Source organism: Vombatus ursinus, unplaced genomic scaffold (assembly GCF_900497805.2).
Source record: "Vombatus ursinus unplaced genomic scaffold, bare-nosed wombat genome assembly UNPS02012709.1, whole genome shotgun sequence".
Taxonomy (NCBI): domain Eukaryota; kingdom Metazoa; phylum Chordata; class Mammalia; order Diprotodontia; family Vombatidae; genus Vombatus; species Vombatus ursinus.
The window spans coordinates 1181772-1209678 of record NW_020952487.1 but is presented as its reverse complement, the minus strand read 5'-3'; the positions used below and the strand labels follow the sequence as shown (position 1 = coordinate 1209678).

General features: G+C 40.1%; 1 protein-coding gene across 6 annotated transcripts in view; it reads left to right on the top strand.

Moving 5' to 3' along the window:
• The window catches only part of TESPA1 (thymocyte expressed, positive selection associated 1), a 41476-nt gene that overhangs the window by 1229 nt on the left and 12340 nt on the right, over nt 1-27907 (top strand). The window contains exons 2-8 of one of the 6 annotated variants that reach the window (XM_027858068.1): nt 646-757; nt 18011-18221; nt 19370-19412; nt 23858-23907; nt 24536-24589; nt 26135-26171; nt 26752-26850. In XM_027858068.1, coding sequence (XP_027713869.1) covers nt 18059-18221; nt 19370-19412; nt 23858-23907; nt 24536-24589; nt 26135-26171; nt 26752-26850 — 446 coding nt within the window. In that variant the 5' untranslated portion in view covers nt 646-757; nt 18011-18058. Of the gene's footprint in view, nt 1-621; nt 758-957; nt 1121-7691; nt 7758-12692; nt 12768-18010; nt 18222-19369; nt 19413-23857; nt 23908-24535; nt 24590-26134; nt 26172-26751; nt 26851-27907 lie in introns of those variants that run through there. The other 5 variants (XM_027858070.1, XM_027858072.1, XM_027858073.1 and 2 more) reach the window with 5 other exon arrangements.

The following is a 27907-nucleotide window of genomic DNA, read 5'->3' as shown; positions in this document are numbered from 1 at the left end:
AAATGTTTTGCTTGCAAAGACTCTGGGAGTTCAATAGGGTATGCACTGTTGTCTACATTTCTATATTTCACAGGTGAGGGAACTGGGCCTTGGAGAGGCAAAGTGATTTGGCATGGTCACACAGCTAGTGAGTATCAGATCTGAGAATGTTGGGAAAGAAGGTTAAGACACAACAAGAGATATTGGAGTTTTATATTAGGGAGGATGTAGACAAGATTGAAATGTAGAATGGGCTACAGTGAGGTCTAAGAAGACCCGCACCTGGTTGGAGTAGGTTGTGAGCATGTTAGCTTAGAGGTGAGGGTCAGGAGGAGAGATTGGGGGAGGTGGAGAGATCTGCCCACTGGAGTTTCCCAAAGCCCCAGCTGTGACCCTGGGGAGTGGAGGAAAATGAAACCCCTAGGAGTGAATAAAAGGAAGATAAGAGACCAGGGAGATCCCTAGGGGGTGGCTTGAAGAGTTTGTGGGCACAGAGGGGAGACCCCAGGAAGCCCCACTGCCTCTGCCTAACAGATGTGGCTCCCCACAGTAGAGAGAAGGGGTTGCCCCCTTTGGCCAGAGAAGGTGCCCCTTTACAAAAGAGTGCCTGAGATGGAAGTCTGCTGTCTTCTGTCCTGACAGCACTGCTTTGTGCCCTTATGCCAGGCTACGTGAGGATCTTCAGCGGTCAAGAAGGGTTATTCGAGCAGAGGAAAGAACGTGTAGTTGTCATCTATAACTACTGGTACATGTTGAGACTGTAGCAACAGTGATAGAGGTAAGGCATGAGCAAGGCTTTCCAATCCCCAGCGCTGTGAAGTGCCAGCAACCAAAGCTAAATCGTAAGATTTAAAATTAGAAGAGATTTTCAAGTTCATTTACTCTTCTTTCCTCCCTTCATTTTAGAGATGAGGATTCTCCTTCTCCAAAGGTGGTAAACTATAGGCTATATCCTTGCCTAAAGCCTTGCCAGGCAGTTGTATCTACTTCTTAGAGCACCTTCAAGGTCAGTCGAATTGACCTCTAACCTGTATGGGGAAAATGGAGAGGAAGATGAGCCCTCTCAGGGGGAGGAGGACCTGCTTCTATTTGGGCACCTGACATTTGCCCTGCTTTCCATTCAGGAAACAGGGGCCCCACGGTGAGATTTCCAGCCCTCCACTTCTCTACTTTGCACCAGTCCACATAGAACAAAATGGCCCTGGAGACACCGGGGGCTTTCATTCAGCAAGACTGAACCAAGGAGAGGAAAGAGCTAAGGATAATTAGAAAGAAAAGGAAAGGGAAAGGGGAAAAGGAGAATAAAAAGAGAAAGAAATGAAAATGGAGAGAAGTTTAAAATGGCCACCATTTCAATAAGTGCAGGACACAGCTTGGTTTAGTGTGTGAAGGGGTTAGATATTTGGGTTGGGGAAGAGGGAACTGGGAGTTTGTTCCTTAGTCCCTGGGTAGATAAGCAGGTCTCAATTATCCTCTCAAGCCACAAAGACCTCACAGAACCCTGGAAGAACCTACTTTGAGAGCTGTCTCATCACTGCTCACTCATAATCAATCTTCAACACCTTGGTTAAATCATTTAAACTATTTGCTCAGTTTCCTAAGCTACAAAATAGGGATAATAATAGCACCTACCTTTCAGGGTTATTCATCAAATATTGAGGATCAAATAAGGTAATTTTTGCAAAGAGTTTAGCAATACCTGGCACTTAGTAAGTGATATATAAATGCTAGCTATTATCACTATTATTATTATTAATATTGTTCAATACATGCCATGGTAGATTATTAGACATTAGGAAGAATTCCTTTATTTCTAAGGCATGTGAGGGCCCTGCCATATTAGTGACCAAAGGAGACTATGAGATCTTTATTGCTACAGACTTTTAAGAACAGAGGTTGAGTGGTCAGCCTTGCCTAGCACAAAGGCCCTACCAGCCTTGACGTAGGGGAAGGAACAGTAATTTTTGGAATATACTGAATATTTTCCAGGTGTCACGGGATTATGAAGTAGATAAGGAGGAAGGAGGGTGTGGTTCAGGCCCTGGTAGCCAACCCATCATGGAAACCAGGTTTCCTGTTGTTATACTCCCACACTTTTTCACTCCTGCTCTGGTTCTCACCCCAATTTGAGAGATCTGGTGAAATGGTTATGGTGGCTGCCCCTGCCCCTATCAGAGTCCATGACAGAGAAAAGAGCCCAAGGAGCAGCAGGTAGAGCCAGGACTGTGTCAAACAGACAGACAAACACAGACACAGAGCAGGACAGATACAGAGACAGAAATAAAGATAAAGGGGCAGAGACAGAGAAACTTATAGACAGAGGAGGAGAGACAGACAGAGACAGAGACAGAAAGAAAGATACAGAGACAGAGACAGAGACAGAGAGGCAGCACTCTCCTGCCTAGAAGTCTGTGTGACCTATATACTCTGTATTATTAGTCATTGGCATCCAACCTGCCAACACCTTCCCTCCCTCCTCCACAGCTCCCCTCACCAGCACCCTGCTATCTAATTTCCTCCCACTCCACACTCTAGCAGGGCCTTAACTTCTTTCTTTTCTTCCTTTCCATCTCACAGGAAATAGGAGAGACTTAACTCTCTATCCAATGATAACATTTTAATTGCTCTTGGCTCTTGGCCAGCCAGTCTGGGGTGGGGAGGGATGTCCACCCTCAAGCTTGCTGACCTATCATCCTCTTTGTATATTATTTGTGGCCAGCCCTTAATCCCAGGCTGAGTTCTTTCCTGCCATCCACCATGCACCTGGGCACCCTTCCCCCCAAATCACTCACTGTATGCCTGGCACAGTATTTTGTACATAGTAAGTAATTAACATACGTTTGTTGAAGTGGATTGTAAGCTCAGGGAAAGCAACCTCATTTCAACGTTCAACAATGACAAAAATTTATCAAGTGTTTATGTGAGGCTGGGCCCAGAGTTTTTAAATTTATGTGTGTGTCATGAGCCCTTTTAACAGTCTTGTGAAGCCTCTGGACCCTTTCTCAGAATCACATTTTTAAATGCATCAGATAAAATGCTGAAGATTACAAACAAAGCCAATACACAGAAAAAAAAATAGCTTATCAAAATATTTAAACGAACCAAAAAATGGATCCTAAATTAAGAATCCCTAGTCTAGACACAATCTATTTAAGTTGAAAGAAGCCTTACAGAACAACCAATCTATTTTTATAGATAAGGAAACTGAGGCCCAGGAGAGTGAAGTGATTTTGCCATACATTCATTTAGTAAATAAAAGAACTAGAATCTTTAGATACTAAGATCAATAGTACACTAAGGCTGCCTTTGGCTTCAACTAAAGCAAAATGCAAATGAAACAAAGATCCATTTAATTATACTATTAATAAAAAGAATGGCTTTTATATTTCCCTCTAATCTGAATTATCTCTGCAGCTCCTTCTCTTTCATTAGTGTGGGAGCTGAGACTGAAATAAACCGTTTCTCCTTTCCCCTCAACCCAGATTTTGTTTCTCTTTGATGGAGAGCTGAAATTAGTTCTTCCCTGATTTTGTATTGACTTAAAAATATATGTTTAAGGGGCAGCTAGGTGGTGCAGTGGATAGAGCACCAGCCCTGGGTTCAGCAGGACTTGAGCTCGAAACTGGCCTCAGACACATAACACTTACTAGCTGTGTGACCCTGGGCAAGTCACTTAACCCTCATTGCCCAACCCCTCCCCCACAAATGTTTGGTTTTTTTAAGTTTGCTATTGATGTGTTTTTATACTGTCCTCTATCTGCCTCTCCATGTCAGTGCATCTGTCTTAGACAGGAAGTTCCCAGAAGGCACTGGGTGCAGCACCTAAATTAGCAGCACCCTGCATGAAAGCTCAATTTGGAATATTCTTAGTTCTGGGCACCACCATTCAGGAAGGTTGATGACTTCGATGAAGGTTGTTGAAGCACATACAGAAAAATGAGATCATCCTGTGGGGAGGTCTCATTCTGTGAGACCTGTGAAAGACCAAAAAAAAAAAAAAAGAATGGTCAAATGAAAAAAGATGAGAGAAGAATTAGGGGCACATGAAAGTGGTCTTCAAGTATTTGAAGGGATGCCTTATGGAAGAGGAATTAGATTCACCTCCTCTTCATCCCAAAACGTAGGGGACAAAAGTTCTAGAAAGGTGGGTTGGAACTGAACACAAGGGAAACTTTGCTATAAATTTGAAATATTACAAAGTGAAATGGGCTGCTTTGAGAAGTATTGAGCTACCCATGGCTACAGTCTTCTAGTGGAAACTGAGATAATGACTTGGGATGGTTGTTCAGGGATTCTTGCTCAAGTAAGGTCTGGACTGTTCGAATGCTCTCTGAAGGTGTGGATTAAGAGAGGAAATACTTGGAATTGGAGACTTGATTTCAGCCTCAGCTCACTGTGTAAATAAACATTAATTATATACATATTATGTGCCAGGAACAGTGCCAAGTGCTAGGGATACAATGTAAGGCAAAAGACTGCACAGCTCTACCTTACTTAAATCCAATTCACATGCAAGTGAAGACATCATTCTAGCCATGTCACTGGTCCCCTTCAAGAATGAAGGATGAACAAGGCAAAATGCTTTAGGAGCATTCAAGGAGTTTACGGTCTGATGGGGAGATAACATGCAAACAATTATGTACAAACAAGTCACATACAGAATAAACTAGAGATGGTGAGAGAAAGAAGACATGAGAATCAAGGGGAACAAGGAAAGGCTTCCGGTAGAGCATAAAGTTTTAGCTGAGACCTGAAGGGAGCTGGAGAATCCAAGAGACCGCGAGTAGGACTGGGAACACTCCAGGCAAGAGGGGAAGTCTTTGAAAATACCAGGAGCTGAGAAATGGTGTGTCTTGTTTGAGGAACAGTAAGAAGACCAGTATTGCTGGATAGCTGAGTACCTGGGGTTGAGATGGAGGTTGTAACATGTAAGAAGATTGAAAAGTATGGGAGAGGTGGCAAGATATGAAAGCCTTTGAACAACAAAGAGAGGGTTTTATAACTGTTCCTGGACGTAGTAGGGAGCCATTGGAATTTATTGTCTAGGGGGAAGGGGAAATGATCATGTTAGACCTATGCTATTTGTTTCTAATGGTAGCCATCTCTTGGGCAGGGGGAGGATGGGAAGAAAAAAAAGAAATTTATACTATAACTTATATAGGAATAGCAAGTTGTATGTAATACATTTATAATTTGATGTGTAATCACCTTTTAAATTATACTATGTTACAGAAATGCTTGTTTTATTCCATAAATTATATTTCAGATGATTAATTATTTATTTTTTGGAAAGTTTTTTAAAAATTAAAATTAAAAAAAAAAACTTTGACAGCTGAATGGAGGAAAGACTGAAATGAGGAGAAACTTTTGGCAGGCAAAACCAGCCAGCAGGCTTGGGCATAGAGATAGTCTACTCAGAATACAATGCTTGTATTGCTATGCCCTTTACTTTGTTTTATGACATGAAGGGTGGAAAGGAGAATGTTCTTCACTGTAAGATAAACAGGTCATGCTGAGAAAATCTAGGAGGAATCAGGTTTTCTGTAGCCTATGCAGAGATGTTCCAAGACCATTCATTTTGATATCTACTTGCATGTTTTTACCAAACAGCACAATAATATATTATTGTTATAAATTGCAAGAAGTATTCCACCAGGGATTGGTGGTGTTTGGTCCCAGGCTGCCTAACATTTTTATCAGTAGCTTAGGTAAAAGAATAATTACATTGGCATGCTTAGAAAATTTGTAAAAAAAAAACACAACTATCAATTGCATGGATAATTAACCTGCTGGATGAGAGTCACCACACAAAAACATCTTGACAGGTTAGAACATTGAGTCAAATCATTTTGGGGCAGGGGAGGCATAGCTTCAAGGTTTTAAAGTTCAGTTTAAAACTCTCAACGCTCCCAGAAACGAAGCTTTTACAATCACTGAATGTCAGAGTTGGAAAGGGTGTCAGAGGCCATCTAATCCTGAAATAAAATCTCCTCTACAACATTTTTGACAAGTGAATGGAGAACTCTGGTGAAAGGGAAATGTTTTTCTTAACTGCAAAATGGGGATAATAATAGCACCTACCTTGCAGAGTTATCGTGAGCATCTACTGAGATAATATTTGTAAAGTGTGCAGCACATAATAGGCACTTAATAAATTATTATTTCATTCCTTCCTTCCTGTAGGAGTTTAGAGGGTGATTCTGTGGCCAGAGATAGTCAGGGTAGGATTCATGAAGAAAGTCGGACCCAAGTTGAATCTTGAAGGTTGAGACGGAATTGGTTTGACACAGATGGGGGTGAAGGGTGGGGTAGAGCATCCCAGGTTGGTAGAATAACATGAATAAAGGCTGAGCTCAGAAAGCTCAACATACATAGTTGGGAGTGGCAAGGGAAGATATCTTTCATCTCCAATATTTCTATCTCTTTATCCTCCTCAGTTTCACAACTCTTGGTGATCCCAATGGGTATATCTCAAAGGGAAAGTCTTCAGAACCAACAGGAGATTGAAAGGACACATCACTGGCCTTGAAGGAAAATGGGCCATTTCTTTATGATTTGGGGTGTTGAGTAGAGGTAGGGAATCTGGACCTTTTAAAAGCGCTCTTCCAGCTAAGGAAAGAGAATAGCTAACATGAGTCATTAGAAAATGCTTAGTGGTGGCCTAACTGGCTTAGTGCCATAGAATGTCAGGGTAGAAGAAAACATAAAAGACCATCTAATTTGATCTCATTTTACATCTAAGGGAATGGAGGCCCAGAGAGAGAAAATGGCTTTCTTAAAGATAAAATATCATGTTAATGGCGAAGCCAAGGCTTAAAAACCAAAGGTCCTAGTTTCTGATCCCTTGCATCATGGTGAATTTCCAAGCCTATTTGGAGATATCAGAGGCCATCAGGTTTTTAATAGGTTTCATATTGAGTTTTCAGCTCCATCTCACTAAGAGTTCTCCCTCCTCTGACAGCTCTTGTCCCCAGTTTTTTGGTCTGATAACTGTTTACCGCTTCCTCCAGAAAAGGCATCTAGTATCTTATCTCCCTGAAGCACAGCTTCCTCTTACCAGCACTGCCTCCATTTTCACATGTGATGTTCTTCCCAAAGTTATCCCACCAACCTTCCCCTGCCTCCAGGCCTAAGGGAACTGAGAACATCCCAGTATATTCCCATAACTAGATCTTAACAGTCAAAGTAGAGTGGAGAATGGATGCAATTACCCACATAATTCCAGTCTCTAAAACCACATACCAGGGTTCAGTAGCCCTCATAGCTGAAAAATCCTTGATGATTGTTACAGTAACAAAAATAACAACTCATGTTCTAGAGTGACTTATCTATATAGATTCACACTATGGATGCACAAAACATTTTCCTCTTGATAACTCTGTAAGATAATGACTACAATTATATCCATTTTAGAGGTCAGAAAAGTGAGGCTTAGAGAAGTTTAGCTGCATTTCTCACAGGTACATATTTGATAAGTGACAGAGCCAACAAGGCACTTAACCCTGTTTGCCTCAGTTTCTTCATCTGTAAAATGAGCTGGAATAGGAAATGGCAAACCATTCCAGTATTCTTGCCAAGAAAACCCCAAATAGGGTCATGAAGAGTTGGACATGATTGAAATAATTGACCAACAACATCTTGACTCCAAATTGTTTTGTTTTGTTTTTGTTGTTTTGTTTTGTGTTTTTCTTCCAGGCGGTGTGTATGCCTATCTTACTGTTATGGAGCATCTATTCCATTGCTGCTTTTTCAAGCAAAAACTGACTCATATATTTAAGGTTGTTGGAGATGGAGGAGATCTTACTAATCATCTAGTCTAACCCCTTTGTTTTACGGATGAGGAAATTGACGCACAGAGAAATTAGGTATCTTGTCTAAGGTAGCATAGCAAGTTATTGATTTCCACTTCCACCTGACCTACCCAAATATTGGCTGTCATATAGTGAGCAGTGAAGTGGTGCAGTACATAGAGTTAGGAAGACATGGGTTCAAATCCAACCTCAGATGCCTTACAGCTGTGTGACCCTGGCAAGTCACTTCACCCCTGTTTGTCTCAATTTCCTCATCTATAAAATGAGAATGATTATAGAACCTACTTCCCAAGGTTGTTTTGAGGGCCAGATGAGACAATGTTTGTAAAGCATGCAATGCAATGCCTGGTACAAAGTAAGCACCACGTAAATGTTAACTATTATTATTATAGAAGTCACCCTTGGTTTCCTTTGTCATCATCAAAATACAAACATCATTTTCCTTCCAACAGATTCTTTCTTCCTAACCTACACACTGTTGTTGATGGCATCACCATTCTCCTCTCACTCTGATTAGAAATCTCAGAGTGATCTTTAAATTCTCCATTTCTCTCACCATTACTCCCATGCTATTTTCAAAATCCTATTCATTCTACCTCTAAAATATCTCTGCCATTAGACCTTCCATTCCAACCTGAATTATACAGGTCCTCATTCAGGTCTCATCTAGACTATTACACCAGATTCCTCACTGATCTCTTTGCCTCCAGACTCTTCCCCATTCCAATCTATCCTTTACACAAGTAATATAATACTGAAGCATGGTTCTGGTTACCTCCTTCACCCATCAGAGACTTTTAGTGCTTATCCAGTGATGACCCTATCGAATAAAGTCCAAACTCTTTATTACTTAAAGATATCTACAAACTGTCACATGAAGGATGAGTGATACAATGAAAAGCATTCCAGATTTAGCATCATTAAACCTGAGGTAGAGTCTTGGTTCTATTGCTTACTTAGGTTAAGTTGATATTTCTTCAACTATCAAATGAAGAGGTTAGACCGGATGACCTTCAAAGTCCCGTCCAGCTATGACCTTATAACTCTAGCCTTTTTTGGAAATTAGCTTCTCTTTCTCAGTCCTTGAATAGCACTTTGTACTTGTCTTCTGCCCTCATGTTCCATTTTATGGAATATTGATTTATGACCATATCTTGTCCTTCCTATTAGAATGAAAGAACAGGGACCAGGTATTATTATGCTGGGTGCCCAGCAGAGCATCTTGAACATAATAGAAAACTCAACAAATACTTCTTGAACTAAATTGAAAAATTCTTGTTAAACATGCCATTATGTTTGGGACTCTGTTTTTTGTTATATGATAGAAATTCAGAGACCCAACCTATCTCTACTTCCTTGGAGAAAACTGAAAGTGGCTATTCAAGCCAGAAATTTCATTCATACCTTCAACTATTCAACAAATATTTATTAAGTGTTCATTATGTGCTGTGTCAAAAACAGCCAGAAAGAAATAATGCTGCAGGTAATCCATAAAGGTTTTCTGTTCAGTGGCAGACTGCCTTCTATTCAACACATCCAACAAATGTGTTAAGTATTTACTATGTATCCAACATCTTGCTAGTATCACAATACAGTTAACCCACCTATCTAGATTACCCTTCTACTCCCCATTCTGGAACATCTCTATCAAATTTCTATCACACAGAGCTATTTTTTGGCAAATGGACACTCAGACAGCCATACAGACATCATATCTCCTAGCATACGGAACCAACTATAGTTCATGTCAACAAGAAGAATCCATATTGATCAAAATGGTGTCTGTTTCTCCTATATTACCCCAGCCCTTTGTCTTTAAGCCCTCCTGTGACCCCCAATGCAGCCCTGGTTACTTCCCATCACTTTCCCCATCCATAATCTTCATGCTTCAAAGATTCTTGAAGACCCCTCCTTTCCTAACCAACTGTTTGAGATTTTAGAACCTCTTAAAGCTGAAGTTGAACACAGAGGGAAAGCATGTATTGTCTTTGATCTTTTATGACTTTAGAGAACATAAAAACTCTAAAATGGACTTGAAACTTGTTGACAAGTCACTGAATCTCTTTCAACCTCAAATTTGGTCATTCTGTGGAGTCTTGCAGTATAGAGAAGTCAAGAACCACAGAATCTCAGAGCTTGAAAAGATGCATTTTCTACCTGAGCAGAAAATCCCTCTATGATATCCCTGGAATGAATGAATGTCCATCCTCTCATGAAGACCTCAAGTGATGTGGAGACTCCTCAAACACCTCATTCCAGTTGTGGAAAGTTCTAATTATTTAGAAGTTTCTCTTTTCATTAAACTGAAATCTTTCTTTCATTTATTATATATATATATGTATATGTATATGTATATATATATATATATATATATATATATATAAATTTATTTATTTATGAGGCAATTGGGGTTAAGTGACTTGCCCAGAGTCACACAGCTAGTGAGTGTTATGTGTCTGAGACAGGATTTGAACTCAGGTCCTCCTGGATCCAGAGCCAGTGCTCTATCCACTGTGCCACCTGGCTGCCCCTGAAATCTTTCTTTCTATGATATTCATCGACTGTTCCTCATTCTGCCCACTGAGACAAAGCAGAGCAAGCTTCTTCCATATGTGCTGAAATATATGAAGACTGTGCTCATATCTCTCCCTAAGTCAGGAGTTCTTCAGCTGGAGAGCCTGAGAATTTGACTTTTTAAACATTTTAGTAATTGTATTTCAATATAATTGATTTCCTTTGCTATTGTTCAGTTACTACAGTTGTTTCTGACTCTTTGTAACCCCATCCAGGGTTTTTCTTGTCAAAAATATTGGAGTGGTTTGTCATTTCTTTCTCCATCTCATTTTACAGATGAAGAAACTGAGGAAAACAGGGTCACAGAGTAGTAAGTTGTCTGAAGCCAGATTTGAACTCAGGAAGATGAGTCTTCTTGACTCCAGGCCTAGCACTATGCCACCTAGCCGCCCCAGTTTCCTTTGTAGTCCTTTGAATTTTATTTTATGCATTAAAAACTGTGATTCTGAGAAGGACATATAGGCTTCAACAGACCATGGCCAAAGAGGTCCACAGTACAAAAAAAAAAAAAAGTTAAGAACCACTGAAAATCTAAGTCTCTTCTTTTCCACGCTAAATATCCCCACTTCCACTGCACAAGACAGAGTCTTGCTCTAAGAAGTTCAATGAAAACAAAGTGTTCTCTTATGAAGCTAATGCTGAGGACAAGGTGCTCCCCTGTCAAAGGCCAATGATATCCCGTCTGACTTTATCAGCATGAAATGGAAATATTTGCACCCACTGTATAATAAGTCTATACAATGTGACCTGTGGACCAGCTGGCTTCTCCTGTGTTGTTTGTTTGTTTTGTTTTTAACTAGGCAATGGGGTTAAGTGACTTGCGCAGGGTCACACAGCTAGTGTCAAGTGTCTGAGGTTGGATTTGAACTCAGGTCCTCCTGATTCCAGGGCCTATGCTCTATCCACTGCACCACCTAGCTGCCCCGTGGCTTCTCCTGTGTTTATTGAGCCCATGGGGTATAAAGCAATATCCTACCACTCAGGTTGCAGAATCAAGAATTAAAACATGTCCCTGATGCTCAGAAAGCTAACTATTTACCAAGGGAGTTAACTAATACAATGGGTATGTAGTCAATAGAAGGATGTGATTATAAAATTCTCTAATAAAATAACAGTTTTTGTTCAATCATTTTGGTCACATCTGACTCTTTATGATCCTATTTGGGAGTTTCTTGGAGGAGATACTGGAGCGGTTTGCCATTTCCTTCTCCAGCTCATTTTACAGATGAGGAAACTGAGGCAAACAGGGTTAAGTGGTTTGCCCAGGGTCACACAGCTAATAAGTTTCTGAGGCCAGATTTGAACTCAAGAAGATGAGTCTTCCTGACTTCAGGCCGAATACTGAGATTCACTGTGCCACTTAGCTGTTTGTAAATAGGAATAGCTAATATTTATATAACATTTTAAGGTTGGCAAAGTACTTTGCAAATATTATCTCATTTTATCCTCACAACAACCCTGGGAGGTAGGTGCTATAACTATTCACATTTTATAGATAAGGAAACTCAGGCAGGCGGAGACGTTAAGGCACTTGTCCAGGGTCATACAGCTGAGGCTGGATTTGAATTCAGGTTTTTCCTGACTCCAGTCCCATACTCTATCCATCGGGCCACCTAGCTGCTTCTTAATTAAATTTGACCTAAAATTAATGTGCTCACTCTAATAGAGGGACTTAAGCATTCAGTTAATGGTATTTTTGTTTTTCTTCTTAGAAATCAGAAAGACTTTGGGAGCGATCATTTATCTAGCTTAGATCTTTTCTAAAAATTATCCTAGGGAAGATCAAGCTGAAGTCTTCTTTGTGTTTAAGGAAATGTCCCAGTAGCCAGCCAGGGGATTAAACACAAATCTGTTGACCTAGAGCTACACTAAAAATCAAGATCCCTCTTATCAAAAATAGAAGCCACCCTAAGGACTTTGATGCTGAGAGTTTGGGTAGGAAGTGTCTCTGGAATCTGGCTAATTTAATTCAAACATTTATGAAGCATCTGCCATCTGTAAATACATTAATGCTAGACCCTGGTCATCTAGTCTTGGTCATCTTAGCTTTTCTGTTTTTTCCTCTCTTCCTCTCCACCTTCATTCCAATAGCACCCCCTGCCCCAGCCTACCAACAATGGGGACCGCCATGGAGGGAAAAGTGGTTTTTAAATGGCAGTCTGGAGGGAGGTGACATAGAAGGAAAAACAGACAATCCTTTTCCTTTTACTTGGCCCTGGCAGGGAGGAGGCCTTACAGAACAATGCACTGATTGTATGTACCTGAATCTCTGGCTGTGCTTAGCATGACTTGCTAGATAGAGCTCCTCCTCCCTCTCCAGGTATCTCACTTCCAGGGATCAGCAACAAAGGGCCAGAAGCAGAAACCATCAAATGAATGAGCAAAGACAGCAAAAAGTGAATTGTAAGTGTTTACTGGGCAGTACTGCATGAGCAGAGGGGAGAAAGGCAAGGCTATGGGAAGAGAGAGCATGTTGATACATCTAGGAAGCCTTCCTGAAGTAATCTTGATTGGCATCTGAGAGGAATGAGGGGGAAAGTGTCAAACAGGGAGGGAGGTGGTATTCTAAGCAGAGAGACAGAAAGATGGATGAGATCTGATGGCTCATACTAAATAAAGCATGCAAATAAAGCTGCAGGTCAAAATACATAATCCAGAAATCATCTCTACTTCTTTGGAAAATGCATTAGGGGATTACTATTTTTGTTTGTTTTTCTTGTTTGCCTTATTGAATTTTAAAACCTAAAACTGTAAGGGACCTGGGAGATCATTTGGCCCATTCTTCCTTTCCTTCCCATTTTATAGATGAGGAAAACAAGGATATGAAGGGATTTGCCCAAGGTCACGCACTAGTAGGTACCAGAGGCAAGATTCAAACCCACATCGTCTGACTCAAAATTCCATACACATTATACTAAACTATGCTCCCTTCTTATATATGATATGCCAAGGAGGAAAGTCTTGGAATCTCTATATTTATACTAACTGAGGGTGAAGGAGTGGGCTGGAGAGTGGGAAGAGTGAAGGTTGATAAGATATTAAGTATTAGCTGTGGAAATTCCCCTCTTGTTAACCTCCTCTCTATAAAACAGAGGCTCTTAATCTCTTTGTGCCTCAGACCCCTTTGGCAGTCTGGTGAAGCCTATAGACTCTTGGAATCCTGTTTTTAAATGCTTAAAATAAAATATATACGATTAAGAAACAAACCAATTATAATTGAAATATCGGTAGCAAGATAGTTAAGAACTCTTACTGTAAAGGGCTGAAAAACCCTAGTGTCTTCTACCTCCTGTTTCTGATGCTAGAGAATTGTTCTGTCAGATGCCTCTCCTAGGAAAAACAAACAAACAAGCAAATATAAAAGCTTCTGCAAACACAAAAAGTAGATGTGAAGGACTTCTTGGGGATGATTTATGACATGCAAACATGCAACCTGACAGTGTTTGCAGAGTTCACAGCCAGATACTTAAACCAAAACTTGTGATTAAGATGTTTCAAACACTTGGAAGTCTAAACCAGATTAAAATGCAACTTGGTAAATATTTAACAAAATAAAGAAAAATAGACTAGAACATAGATATTGTTAATATGTGATTTCCTTAGCCAATAAATGTCTGGTAGAAATAATTTTGACCCTGGGCAAGTTACTTAATCTTATTTGCCAAAATTTTCTCATCTGTAAAATGAACTGGAGAAGGAAATGGCGAACCACTCCAGTATCCTTGCCAAGAAAACCTCAAATGGGATCACAAAGAGTTGGACACTACTGAACAACAGCGGTGGCTTCATTTCTATTTGGGTTTGACCATTGTGGTGTAGCCTTCTCTGAAATGCCATGAGCAGATGATTCCAGAATGTTTCCATGAATTATGTGATCTGCTTCAGGTTCCCCAGGCTTCTAGCACCCATCCAATTCTTTCTCTGGAAGACCAACACAAAAAGAAAGGGAAAAATCTTCGGGATTTGCAATGGAAACCTTCTTTTCCTCTGATAATGAAGAAAGACAAGGTTTAAATATTAGTTTTGAGAGGTTTGATGGGAGTGGTCCTCAATTTAACTATGTAGTTTGGTGCTAGCACCATGGATACCTCTGCCCTAAGACCTGGGCAGCCTTCTAGTGCCACCTCTTCCCTTTAACCCAGGTCTGACTTGTTTCCACTCCCACAAGGCTTTGCTCTCAGCTGCTATTGTGAAATATCTGATAAAGAAAAGCTAATCTGTGCTATTCAATCTCTTTATCAAGGACTTAGATGAAGGCATAAAGACCATGCTTATCAAATTTGCAGAGGACATGAAACTGCAGGAGATTGTTAACACATTCAGTGATAGAATCAGGATTCAGAAGTATGCTGACAGACAGAAACCATGGGTGGAACCTAATAAGATGAAACTTTATAGAGAGAAATGGAAGATCTCACAGATAGGTTCAGATACAGGATGGGGGAAACATGACTCCATGATATGGTCATTCACTCAGACAGATCCTGGGGAATTCCATGAACTGCCTGCTCAAGATGTATCATTAGTGTAACGCTGCAGTCAAAAATACCCATTCACTCTTAGGTTTCATTTTCTGGAGTATTAGATCCAGTTCTGAACGTATCACAGCTTAGGAAGAATACTGACAAGCTGAATCCAGCATATGAGAGGAGCAGCTTTGTACAAGAATGGTAAAGGGCATTGTACTAAGATTCAACAGGGTTAAATTTGAACCCTAGTTCTTCCACTAAACAATGTATGGTCTTGGTTAAAATGCAAAACATCCCCATGTCTCCATTTTGTCATCTCTTAGATAAAAAAAAAAGATTGGACTAGATGGTCAGAAGTGTTGGTTGGAGTGACAGGCTTGGAGTTAGACAGACCTGGGTTCATAATCTGTCTTGGATAATCATTATTTATGTGACAAAAAATTAACCTCTCATACCTTCTGTCTCCTCATTTATAAAATGAGAAGTTTTGGCCTGATGGCTTCTAGTGTCTCTTCTAGCTCTGAATATATGATCTATAATCTAAGAATTCCCATCCAATTCTTATTATTTATGAAGCTGTGTCCAAAAGCAAGGGGGTTGATGAAGTGACTCAGGAGGATGAGAGCTATACAGAGATCTGTTAAATAAACTGAAAAGGTTTAACCTGGAGAAGGGACCTAGAAGCATGAGATATTTAATATTCAAAGGCCTGTCACGTGGAAGAGAGAATATACTTGTTCTACTTGGCAACAAAACTGAAACCAATGGGTAGAAATTGCCAAGAGACAATATAAGGAAAATATTCTGAACAATTAGAGCTTTCCACAAGCAGAATAGGTTGCCTCAAGGGACAGTAGGTTCCCCATCACCAGGTTATGACAGAGCAATGATCCACATGGAGCAATCAGGACATCAGGGATGTAGGGCCCCGAGACACAGATATCCATGGGGCAAGCTCTCTCCCTTGAGCAGTTTACTTTCACCATAAGAGAACCACACATTCACATGCATGCACACACACACACACACACACACACACACGCACACTGACATCTGTGCCCATGCCTGGCCTCATAATGTTTAGCCAATGCTTACTATGAGGTAGAGCAATTATCCCCCATGTTGTTATGGCTTCCACTTGAAGGCCTGATGGAGATAAGAACTATGCTACTCTGTCTCAGCCCAACTGTATCTGTACTCCATATTTTGCACCCTGTAGTCTCTACTTTGCAACTACCTCTTGCCCAAATATTCTTGCTTGGAGTAACAGTCTTGCCCAGCATTCAAAGTCTTCTAGCAGAGTTTTGATGGCCGCTTGTCAGGATATCTGGAGGATGTTTTTAGGTGTTCAGACTGGATGGACTAAGGGGAGAAAGCATCATACAGTGAGGGAAATGCCATATTTAGAGGGAGAAGATCTGGTTTCAAACCCTATCTCTGTCATTGATAAGCTATGTAACCTTGGGCAAGTCACAAGCTCTCTGTATCAGTTCCTTCATCTGTAAAATGAGGGTATTGGACTGGGTGATCTCAAATGTCCTTTTCATTGCTAAACTGATAATTCCATGACTAGATAGATGGTTCTTAAACCATGTGAACTTATAGGGGCACTGAGGGATATTTTAAATTTTAAAGTTTTGACCTAACTACTTAATAAATAGAACCACTAGGTATTTCTTTTGCTCTAAGAACACCATGAAGAAATTACAGAGATTCTAGGGCACCTTGAATGGAGAAAGTTTGGGAAACTCTGACCTTCCAATTTAAGATTTTATGATTCTATTCTAAGATGTTGTCTGACAGCTAGATAAGATATTATTTTTCTGAGAGTCTTTTCCTTTCAGGCCTGGAGAGCACTTGATTGTTGCTCTGGTACTCACATTATCTCATTTGGTCCTCACAACAACACTGTGAGGTAGACACGAGAGTCATTATTATTCCCATTCTTCAGAGTAGAGAACTGTGGCATAGAGAGCCTAAGTGATGGAAACCAGGACTAAAACCCAGGTCTCTTCACTTTTAGTTTGAAGCTTTCTTTACTACATCTCTACTATATTGAAAGATCTTTAAAAAAAAACCCTCAAAATAATGAATATTAATGGGGAGATTGCAGGTTTTGTGAAAAGGAATTCTATAGTTCAAGGAATACCCTTTCAGGGCCCTTCAAATTATAGCAAGTTATAGCATTATAGCAAATTAAGTGCCATCATGCACTTAAAAGGCTGACTCTTAAGTTTACATTTTTCTTTTGGAGGAAAGAGCAGGGAGGTAGATGGGGAAGAGAAGTGTCCAGACTTATGATCTGATCAATGTAAGGAACTCCCCACATGGAAATTCCTTCCATTGATACAGATCAATTATTTGTCCCCAATGTAAAATTTCCTGGAAGACTAGGAAGTTATGACCAGTCCAAGGTCTCATAGCAAGGGTATTTCAAAGTTAAGACTTGAACTTATATCTTCCTGACCCCCAAGGCTGACCCTATATCCACTGTTTCTATATTTCTACTTTTAAAAGGAGAATGCATCTTAGAGTGTGAGTCAGAAGACTTGTTTTATAGTCCCAGCTCTGCCATTAAGTAGTTGAGTGACTATGGGCAAGCTGTAGAATCTAAAACTCATGGAATATCAGAGCTAGAAGGGCCCTTAGAGACTCCCTAGCCCAGACTCTTCCTTTTATAGCTGAAGCTGAAGTCACTGAATCTCTCTGAGAAGTCTTTTTTTTTACTTGAAAAAACAGTGATAATATTTGCCTCTTTTACCTTAGAGAGTTATGATAAAAATTCAGTGAAACATTGTGCAATATGCTGTTTGCAAACCATAAGGTCTGATACAAATATAAGGCGAGACTATATCATAATTCTCATAGCCATCGTCATTTTCTTCATCATTTTTATTTTGTCATCATTATCCACAATCAAAGAACAAGAAATGGTTGAAAATTGTAACAAGGGAGATATTTAGGCAAAATTCACTTCGGAAGAGATTGTAGAAAGAGAAATTAGTCTCCTTTTTTACCCCAATTCCCTTACTACTTCTGGAGGGGGATTAGATCTCGATGGCCTTGGATTGAGTAGTTGCAACCTGAAGTGGGGGGAGACAGGTGAATGGGATCAGCCACTAGGAAGTAGAGGTTTCTTGGTTGGTCAGATGGATGTCACTCTGGCTCCTCTTACAGGTCAGTCTCACTACAGCTGTGGAATGCTCTGAAGTCCCACTGTAAGCCATGGAGGTCTCTGTGCTCAGCCCCACATCCTGGGAAAAGCGGCGGGCATGGCTGCAGAAGACCCACAACTGGCAGACGCAGATCCTAGAGGAGGAGGCAGCAGCTGCCTTGCAAGATGTTCCAGACCCTGAGCCCCCCAACCTGGATGATGTCTTCTTGGAAGGTGAGGAGAAGTTAGGCATCCAGAAGGATTTGAGGCCATCAGAGTGGGCTCCTCTGGGGAAATAATGCTAGGCATAGCTCGGCAGAGTGTAGACTTATGAGAGCTTCATTTTGACCACTTTCAGAAGGTTAAGAAGAGTTGAGGCATTGGGCAGAAGACTGAGAGTACTTTGCCTATAGAAGATGGTGAAAAGAAGTGTTTGGTGAATGAATGATTGTGGTTGTGTGGTTGTGGTATGTCCTTCATTCTCAAAGAGGACCATGACATCAGGGAGATGATGACATGACTTGCATTTGACTTGGATTTGAGTGAGGGAGTGATGTGCAAAGTCACCAGCCTCATTTTCTCCTCCAGAGCCATTTGGGTCCAGTGGCCAGATGTCTATCAGGATGACTGGAGATGGCCCAGGATACAATGGGAGACCTTGGCCCTTTTAAAGGTCTAAGGTCTTTTCAAGTTCTCACTTTGAGTAAGGCAACACCCATTCAGTGAATAGGCCTCTTTAAGAGGTGAGTCAAAGGATGGCCCCTTTAATAAAAAAAAAATCAAACTGGGAGGGGAAGACCCTCAGGGTTGCTTGGCCAAAAGAGAAACAGTTACTGTTTACATTCACTATGAAAATGAATGAATGAATGAATGAATGAGAAGCAGGGAATCAGTCTTAAGGAATCTGACAATGGGGAGGCATTAATAGGATATCAAAATATGAGAGCTCAGCCCCAAGAGTATATAGTGTCTTGGAACTAATCTGATTTATTGTAACATACCATGGAAAGAACATTGTACTGGGAGTCAGGGGACCTGGGGTTCTTGTTTTGTCTCGATAGAATTTCCATGTGACCTTGGGCAAGTCTTTCTATTTCTATTTCTTTGGGGATAAACATGGACCTACTTCCCAAGGTAGTCACTTAACTTACCTTGGGGAGGTCATCCAACCTAAGCAAGGGAAGTCATACTTTTATTATACTCGATCTTAGGAAGAAAAGACAAGTCTAAGTAATAAAAGTGCCATATCACTGAGACTGAATTGAGTGGCTGTTGGTAATGAGGTAAGTAGAGGAAGGTAGGAAGTGGAGAGAGGAAAAGAGTGACACCTTGGTTCAAGTTTCCTTTGATTCTCTTGCTAATTTAATTTCTGATTTCTTTAGAGAGCCCCACAAATAAAATTGAAGACTGGCTTCAGGATTGTGGGTAAGTACAAAACTATGACCTGTGGAAAGCAAGCCAAAGTGGGAGAAAGATGAGTTCCCTGACTCCTAACCTAAATTTTCACTCTCTGGATTTGGGAAGAGACTATAGGAAAGTGCTTAAGATTGTGAGTGTCTATCCTACTTTTTTTGCTAGAGCTTAAGGTTAGGACTAACGGATGGGCCTAGAGCTTTAAGATATAAGTAAGGATTTGAGTTTGGGATTGGGATGTAGGTTAGGAGTAGGGAATAGAGTTGGGACTAAGAACTAAAGTTAGGAGCTATAGCTGAGTGGCTCTATGTTGACTGTGTTACTTCACAGAGTCACAGTCTCAGAATTAGAGGAGACCTCTGAGGCCCTCTATTTTACTCATACATGACTTACAATCCCTTCTAAAACAAAACCAACAACATAAAAAGCTTATCCAGCTTTTGCTTGAATATTACTAGTGAAAGGGACCCAACAATGTCCTGATGTAGCCCATTCCACTTTTAAGTAGCTCGAATAATTAGAAACTTCCTCCTATATCTGCTCCTTTGCATCTTCCATCCACTTCTCTTAGTTTTGCCCTCTGACCCTGAGCAGAGTATGTCTGATTCCAAAAGATAGACCTTCGAATGTTTGGAGATAGCTATTGTGCCTTCTCCAGGCTAAACATTCCTGGTTCTTTCCACAAACATTAAGAAGTTGAAGTCATTTGCTAACCTCATTGCTCTCCTGTGGAATCTCTCCAACTTATCAATGTCCTTCCTAAAATGTGGCACAGGAATTGAACTGACCAGGAAAGAGTATGGTAGGAGTATTACCTCCCTCATTCTGAATACTGTGCTACTCTTAATGTAGCCAAATATTAGATTAGGTTAAGTTGGGGGGTTTGGAAGTTTTGGGGAGATTTTTTTGGACTGCTATATCTCACTTAGTGTTAACTCATTTTGAGGTTTTTAGTATCTAAAAGTCTCAATTACCTTTCAGATGAATTGTTTATCAAATCACACCTCCCCCATATTCTGTTTGTACAATTGCTTATTTTTATTTATTCCATTACATTTAATCTCATTAGATTCAGCTCAAAATTCTAGCCTATCTTTTGTCATACCAACTCTGTAATTTGATATGATAGCTGCCTATTCCAATAGTCATCATGGACAAATTTTACAAGTGTGCCATCCAGGCCTTCATCTATAATGTTGGTAAAAATTTTATATGGCAAAATAAACAAGGACAAATCTCCATGCTACTCTGTGAGAGACCTTCCTCTATTATGACTTCGACTCATTCATTACTAATCATTCTTTGGAGTCAGTCATCCCATTATTTAATTCCTTTTTTTTAATTTTTGAGCTCTTAATTCTCTCCCTACCTCCACCCTCCTGCCCACCCATTGAGAAGGCAAGCAATCTGATACCCATTATACATGTCATGCAACACATAATTCCAAATTATGCATGAGGCCAAAAAAGAGCAAGAAAAATGAAGAAAGTGGAGAAAAATGCTTCAATCTGCACTCAGAGTTCACACAGAGAGTTCTCAGGACTAATGGCATTTTGCATTGAGTCCTTTGGAATTATTGTGGATTACATTACAATATTGCTCTTATTGTATAAAATGTTCTCCTGGTTCTGCTCACTTTACTTTGCATCAGGTCATATAAATCTTCCCAAGTTTTGAAACCATCCCCTTCATTCTTCCTTTTTTTTAATCCCCTTCATTATTTCTTACAAAACAATAGTATTCCATCACAATCATATTCCTCAACTTGTTTAGCCATTCCCCAATTGATGGGCATCCCTTCAATTTCCATTTCTTTGCCACCACAAAAAGAGCTGCTATAAATATTTTTGTACACATGGATCCTTTTTCTCTTTCTTTGATCTGTTTGCAATACAGACCTAGTAGTGATATTGGTAAGTCAAAGGCTATGCACAATTTGATAGCCCCTGGGCGTAGTTCCAAATTATTCTCCAAATGGTTAGACCAATTTAAAATTCCACCAATAGTGTATTAATATACCTACTTTCCCACACCCCTCCAGTATTTGTCATTTTCCATTTCTGTCATGTTAGTCTTGCAGATAAATGTGAGGTGGTAGGTACCTCAGGGTTGTTCTAATTTTCATTTCTTTAATTGTTAGTGAGTTTAGAACATTTTTTCATGACTATTGTTAGTCTTTCTTCCTTCTTCTGAAAACTGCCTGTTCATATCTTTTGATCATTTATCGAGTGGAGAATGTTTCTTATTTTTATCAGTTTGACTCAGTTCCCTATATATTTGAGAAATGAGACCTTTATCAGAGAAACTTACTGTAAATGTTTTTCCAAGTTTCTTCCTTTCTAATTTTGGCTATATTGGTTTTATTTGTGTAAAAGTTTTTAAATTTCATGTAATTAAAATTATCCATTTTATCTACTATGATCCTCTCTATCTCTTGTTTGGTCATAAACTCTTCCCTTAGCTATAGATCTGACAGACAATTTTTTTTTTCATGTAGAGCCAATCATTCAACTAGTTTTAAAACCACCATAGCTTACCATCTTGTCCTCAAGGAAGTAGGAGCTGTTGTCCAATGCTTTATGCATATCTAGCTAATCTATATCTCTACTTCCCTTTAATCTTCCTGTAAACCTGTTGCAAAAGGAAATGAGGTTGGTTCTGTGTGACCATGAAGCCATGCTGGATCACTGAGCTCACTGCCTCTAAATTTTCTAGGACTGCTTCACAACCATACCTTTAAAGTTGCTTTCTGAATTTTTCCTAGTGATCAGTCAAGATTCTACTCCCATTCCTTAGTACTCATGTGACCTTAGACAAGTCACTTAAATTCTATAAATCTCAGTTTCCTCATCTGCAAAATTAAAAGAATAGACAAGATGATGTCTACAATCCTTTCCAATTCAAAATCTTATGCTTTTATGTACTGTATATCCAGACATTTAGTAGATGTGATGGGAAATATAGCCTCATTCAACAAAGCCAATTCAACAAATACTAATTTAGTACCCATTATGAGCAAAGTATGTAAAACAACAAATATAGACATATGTTAGCACAAAGTATATAAGTGAGATTTTTCTCATAGGAAAAATTATCTTTTAACTAAAAAAAAATAATAACCCCCATGTAGTAAACAATATAAAGTTATAAGTAACACAGGGTAGGAGCTGTACCACTTTGCACAATGCCTAGCAATATCCCACATAAAAAGCACTGTCTGGCTATAGGATGGAGATAATGTTGTACATTCACATTGTTCCATGAAGAAGACAGAAAATGGAAGTAGGGAAACCAGCTAACAGAAGGTTATAGTAGTATATTATAGTGTATTATAACAGTATATATATATATATTATACATATACACATATATGCATATATAAATACATATATAAATAATAGTCTAGGTAAGAGTCAACTCAGTGGGAATATGAAGCAAACATTCTTGGACTTTCCTTGCACAACATGGGAAGCCTGACATCAAGTCAGTCAAGAAACACTTATTAAGTACTTACTGTGTGCCAAAAAATATGCTAAGTGCAAAAAAAGGCAAAAACAGGCAATGTCCTCAAAAAGCTTACATTCTAATAAGGAAGAATACACCAGATATAAACAGAGTAGATGGAAGTTAATCTTGTAGAAGATGAGATGTGAATTGATTCATGAGGGAAGCCAACAAAACTAAGGGGTGGAAGTGAGAAAGGATAGCATTACAGGCATGGGTGATGGCCAACATAAAGTCATGGAGATGGGAAATTGAGTGTCATATGCTGCAAACAGCAAGAAGGCCGGTGAAGCTGGAACCCAGAGTTTATGGGAGTAAAATAAAAACAAAAACAGAAACTTGGAAAGGCAGGAAGGACCCAGGAAACAGTAGGGAGTCATTGATTTTTTTTTTTTTTTGAGTAGGGTATGATATGGTCAAACTGACACTTTAGGAAAATCACTTTGGCAGATGAATGGAGGGTAGATTGGAATGGAGAAGACTTATAAAGGTCTGAACCAGAGAGGTGGCTGTGTAAGTGAAGGAAAGGGGACATATAATGAGAGATATTGTGAAAGTTGAAATGACAACATATAGCAACAGATTAGATGCATGGGGTGAGGGAGAAGTCAGAGATAATTCTGAGGTTGTGAGCCTGGGTCATGGGGAAGATGGTGGTATTGTGGACAGCAATAGGGAAGCTGGGGAGAAAGGAGAGCTTGCTGGGAAAGATGAATTCTGTTTTGAACATTTTGCTTTTGAGCCGCCTGTGAGATATCCAGTTGGAGATGACCAAAAGATAGTTGGTGACATGGGTGCTCAGGAGAGAGACTGCAGCTAGGTCTATAGAGCTGGGAATCAACTGCATAGAGATGCTAATTAGCCTGGGAGAAACATGAGCAGCCATCTAGTACCCAGGAAAGTTCTATGATCTTTATGGTAAAGTAGCATAAACTTAGCTTTCTATGTTTCAGATCCTCTGAGGAAGGGTTTCCTGAAGATCCCGGCCTGTCCATCCATGGTGGTGAGTGCTGAACCTGTTCCCTCCCTTGTTCTCTTTCCTGGACTGCAGATTGTGTCAATTTTTTTAGCTACATATTTTCTTGCAAATATATACCATCGATCCCTGGAAGCTCAGGTAAGGGATTACTGATAGTTCACAGCAGGGATCAGTTGGGTTTCCTCCATGTACAGATAGCTCATTTTCTAAATGACAGCATAGCTTATTCTTGTCCACATTACTACTCAGTCAATAAATATTAAGCACCTATTATGTGCTAAGCACTGTTCTAAGCATTGGGGATACAAAGAAAGGCAAAAGATAATCCCTGCTTTCAAAGAGTTCATGGTATATGTGACTTGTAACTGATTGTATGGGGGTAGGGGAAGGAGTAGGGAAAAGAAAATTTTAGTTACATGTGACTATGTGTGCAGTTGTGTATATTTAAACATGAATGTATATAGATGTGTGTTTCATTTGTGTGTACAAGTGTGCATACTTACTCATGAGTTTGCATGTAGTTTTGTGTATCATGATTTTGCATACATGCATGTGTGGCTGTATACCTGTATGCCCCCTTCTGCTTTCCTATTTCTCGGGAAAGCAAGTCTCCTTTAACTGAGATCCTCTTGGTTTCTTGGTTATGTCTAAGGATGTCCCAGCCATGAAGCCAGCTTTGATGATGACCTGACCTTAGGAGCAGAGGGTAAGAGCTAAAAGTTTCAGGGTGGGTTCTGAGGGAATTATCAAGAGCAGAGGCTTAGATGTGGGTTCTGGAGAGGGGTTGGGCATCTCTCTACTTTAGATTAATGGAGGCTACCACCAACATTGGGAAATTTGAAGGATACAGAAAAGCCTCACACACACACACACGCACACACCCACACACACACTTTTTGAAATTCACTATTAGAAAGGCATCCCTTTGAATCTCCATATCTGTCTTTAAAAATTAAAAAAAAATGTTCTCAAAGGAGTGGTATATTAATACAAATCACCTTAAGCTTCTGGGGACTTACAACAATAGAACCACAGACTGCCAGACATAGAAAGGATTTTAGGTTTCACTCCTAATATCTCAGTTTTAAAGATGAGGAAACTGAGGCCAAGAGAGGCAAAGTGACTTACCAGATACTTTCTTGGAGAGATAGAATAGCTTGGGAACCTGAGGGGGTTAGGAAAGGGATACTACCCCTGAGAAGATGAGGGGTTGATCAGCTTCCTATTTCACTGTTTTCCCTTGGATTGGCTCTGATCATCATTATGATCTAAGACAAAGAACATGCCTAAGCTGAGCATTGTCAACAGTCCAGACTCTAGAGACTTATTATCTGAGACTAACAAGGCTGGCACACAGACCCAAGCCTAAGCAAGCCAGAGCAGGCCTGGTCCCATGCTATGGGAGCCAGGATGGAACATCCAGTCTCAGTCCTGGAAACAGTCTGATGCAATGAAGGAAACACTTGATTAGAATTAAAGAACGTGAATTCAATTCCCATCTATCTTGACAAGTCATATAATTGTGAGTATGCCCTACATCTACTTTCTATTAGCCATATAACTGAAAGCAAATCACTAGCCCTTTCTAAGCCTCAATTTCCTCATCTGTCAAACCTGGATAATAATATTTGCACTACTTTGTAAAATATTAAATAAATGTGAGCCATAATCATTATTCTCATCATACTTGCCCATGGACACATAGCCAGCCTCAAACTCAGCTCATCTACTTCCAAAGTGTCTTGGTGAGACCAGATGGGAACATAGCTGACCCTAAGGTCAGAGGACCTGGATTTGAAGCTCTTCTCTTCCATTTTCTCAGTGTGTGAGCTCACACAAATTATTTCATCTCTTGTGGCCTCACTCATCTATAAAATAAGGAGTTTGGTCTGGGTAACCTCCAGAGTCCTTTCAACTGCGTTTAACATTCTCAGATTCTATAATTCCTGCCCCTGGAGAGTTGTACATTGGTCAAGCAACCCCTTTCGTCATAGGCATTCTGGGAAAATCCCAGTATGAAGACAAATCCATGGAAATAGAAAAGAGCACAGACAGGTGTTCTCATTAAACTGATACAGGGATAGACTAAGGGCTCCCAGGGACAAGCAATAGGAACATGAAAGGTGGTCCAGGTAGAGGTAGAGGAACAGAGGAGAAAGGGCTGGCCAGTCAGACTGGGACAAGATGGAAAACTCTGACCACTCTTTTCACTGTTTCTTTGTTTTCTTTTCCTTTCTTCTCCATCCCTCAGCAATTCTGTTAGCATCCAATGGCAAACTCCTTTCCAGGTGAGTGATGAAGGTCATTCCAGTGAAACTGGGTGCCCTGCTGGCAAACCAGAAAGGTGGGCTCAGGATTCTTCCATGTCTCTTAGAGAACAACCCAAATATACATTCCTCATGTTACCCTGGCCTGTTAACATAGGCCTCCAGCATCCCACCCCCAAAATATTGCTTTTCCAAATACCTTCCTTTCCTTTCTCCATGGAACTCATAAACAGCAAGTGAGGTGCCGTGGTCCATCTGGCCATTAGCAGCTAGTCTGGGAATGAGAGTATCTAGCAGAAGGAATGAGTTTGCTCAGAAGGGAGTGAGAATATTTAATGGAAGATGAAAGTGCCCCTTGTGGACACTGAGGTAACCAGACAGAGAGAAGAAGGACATTAGGAGACAATTGAGATGTTGTCCAGATATGGCATTGGAGGGCCCAGTGGGAGATGAGAATACCCAGAAGGAGATTCAGGTGGTAATTAGATTGACACTTCCACCACCATGATCATCCATCTCACTGAGAATAGCTTGGGGAGCAGTTATCAGAGATGGTACTTCTTGGGAGAAAGGTTAATGACAGTATCTCTAATCCTTACAGGAGTTTCCTGGAAACAACCAGGCCAGGGCATCTACTCAACCTTGGCTGCAGTATGGCATCTAGCAACATGACCAGTGGGACCAATAAGACCAGTTCAAGGTAGGGAATGCATGGCAGGTAGGGGAATGAGAACAAAACCTTCAGGCCACTTTGAGCCTCCCTTCTCCTTTTTTTTTAGTCTCCCTTTAAAGCCTATTTCCTGAGGCTTAAATAATCATCCATCAACTGACAAATAGGAATTAACATCAAATGAATGATCAAAACTTATTTCCTGCCCTGTACCACTGTGTCTGCAGAAGATACTGCCCAACTTTTTGAGTCCAATTTGAAAAATAAACAGTCCTTGAGTGTTAGTCTTGAGAAGGCAACTTTAAGATTTCAACATTGCAGGACTTCCTTGTGGATAATTGAGAGCTGACTAGTTAATAAATAGACTTAAAGGTACCAGTAAAAACTAAGCAAGTCAAAATAAATATTTATAGAAGCACATTTGATTTTTAAAGAGCATTCACACCTTACCATTTGTGTGACTCCAAGCCAATTCAGTTTCCTTATCTGAAAAATAGGGGTAATGATACCTGAAAGGCTCAGGTACAAACTCACATCCTGAGAATAAGGGATTATTTTGCAGATATAACTGTTGAACAACCTAATTCCTAATTCCTATCCTCAGGCAATTTGGTGACAAGGGTAGGCAGAGACAGAGAAAACCTGGGTTAAGATTTCTAAGTCATTTAAGATTTAGAAAGTACTTTCTTCACAACAACCTTGTGAATTTGGTAGTATAACTGCTTTCACTGGTAAGGAAACTGAAACTCTTGAGAGGTGAGATGATTTGCCCAGTTAGGAAGTGTAGGAGCTGAGATGCAAAGGGGATCAGGGTGACATATCTGATTTTGAGTCCAGGAATCTTTTTACTTTCTTTCCTTCCTTCCTTCCTCCTTCTCTCCCTCCCACCCACCCTCCTTCCCTCCTTCTTGCTTCCTTCTTCTTTCTTTCTTCTTCCTTCCTTCCTTCCTTCCTTCCTTCCTTCCTTCCTTCCTTCCTTCCTTTCTTCCTTCCTTTCTTCCTTCCTTTCTTCCTTTCTTCCTTCCTTTCTTCCTTCCTTCCTTTCTTTCTTTCTTTCTTTCTTTCTTTCTTTCTTTCTTTCTTTCTT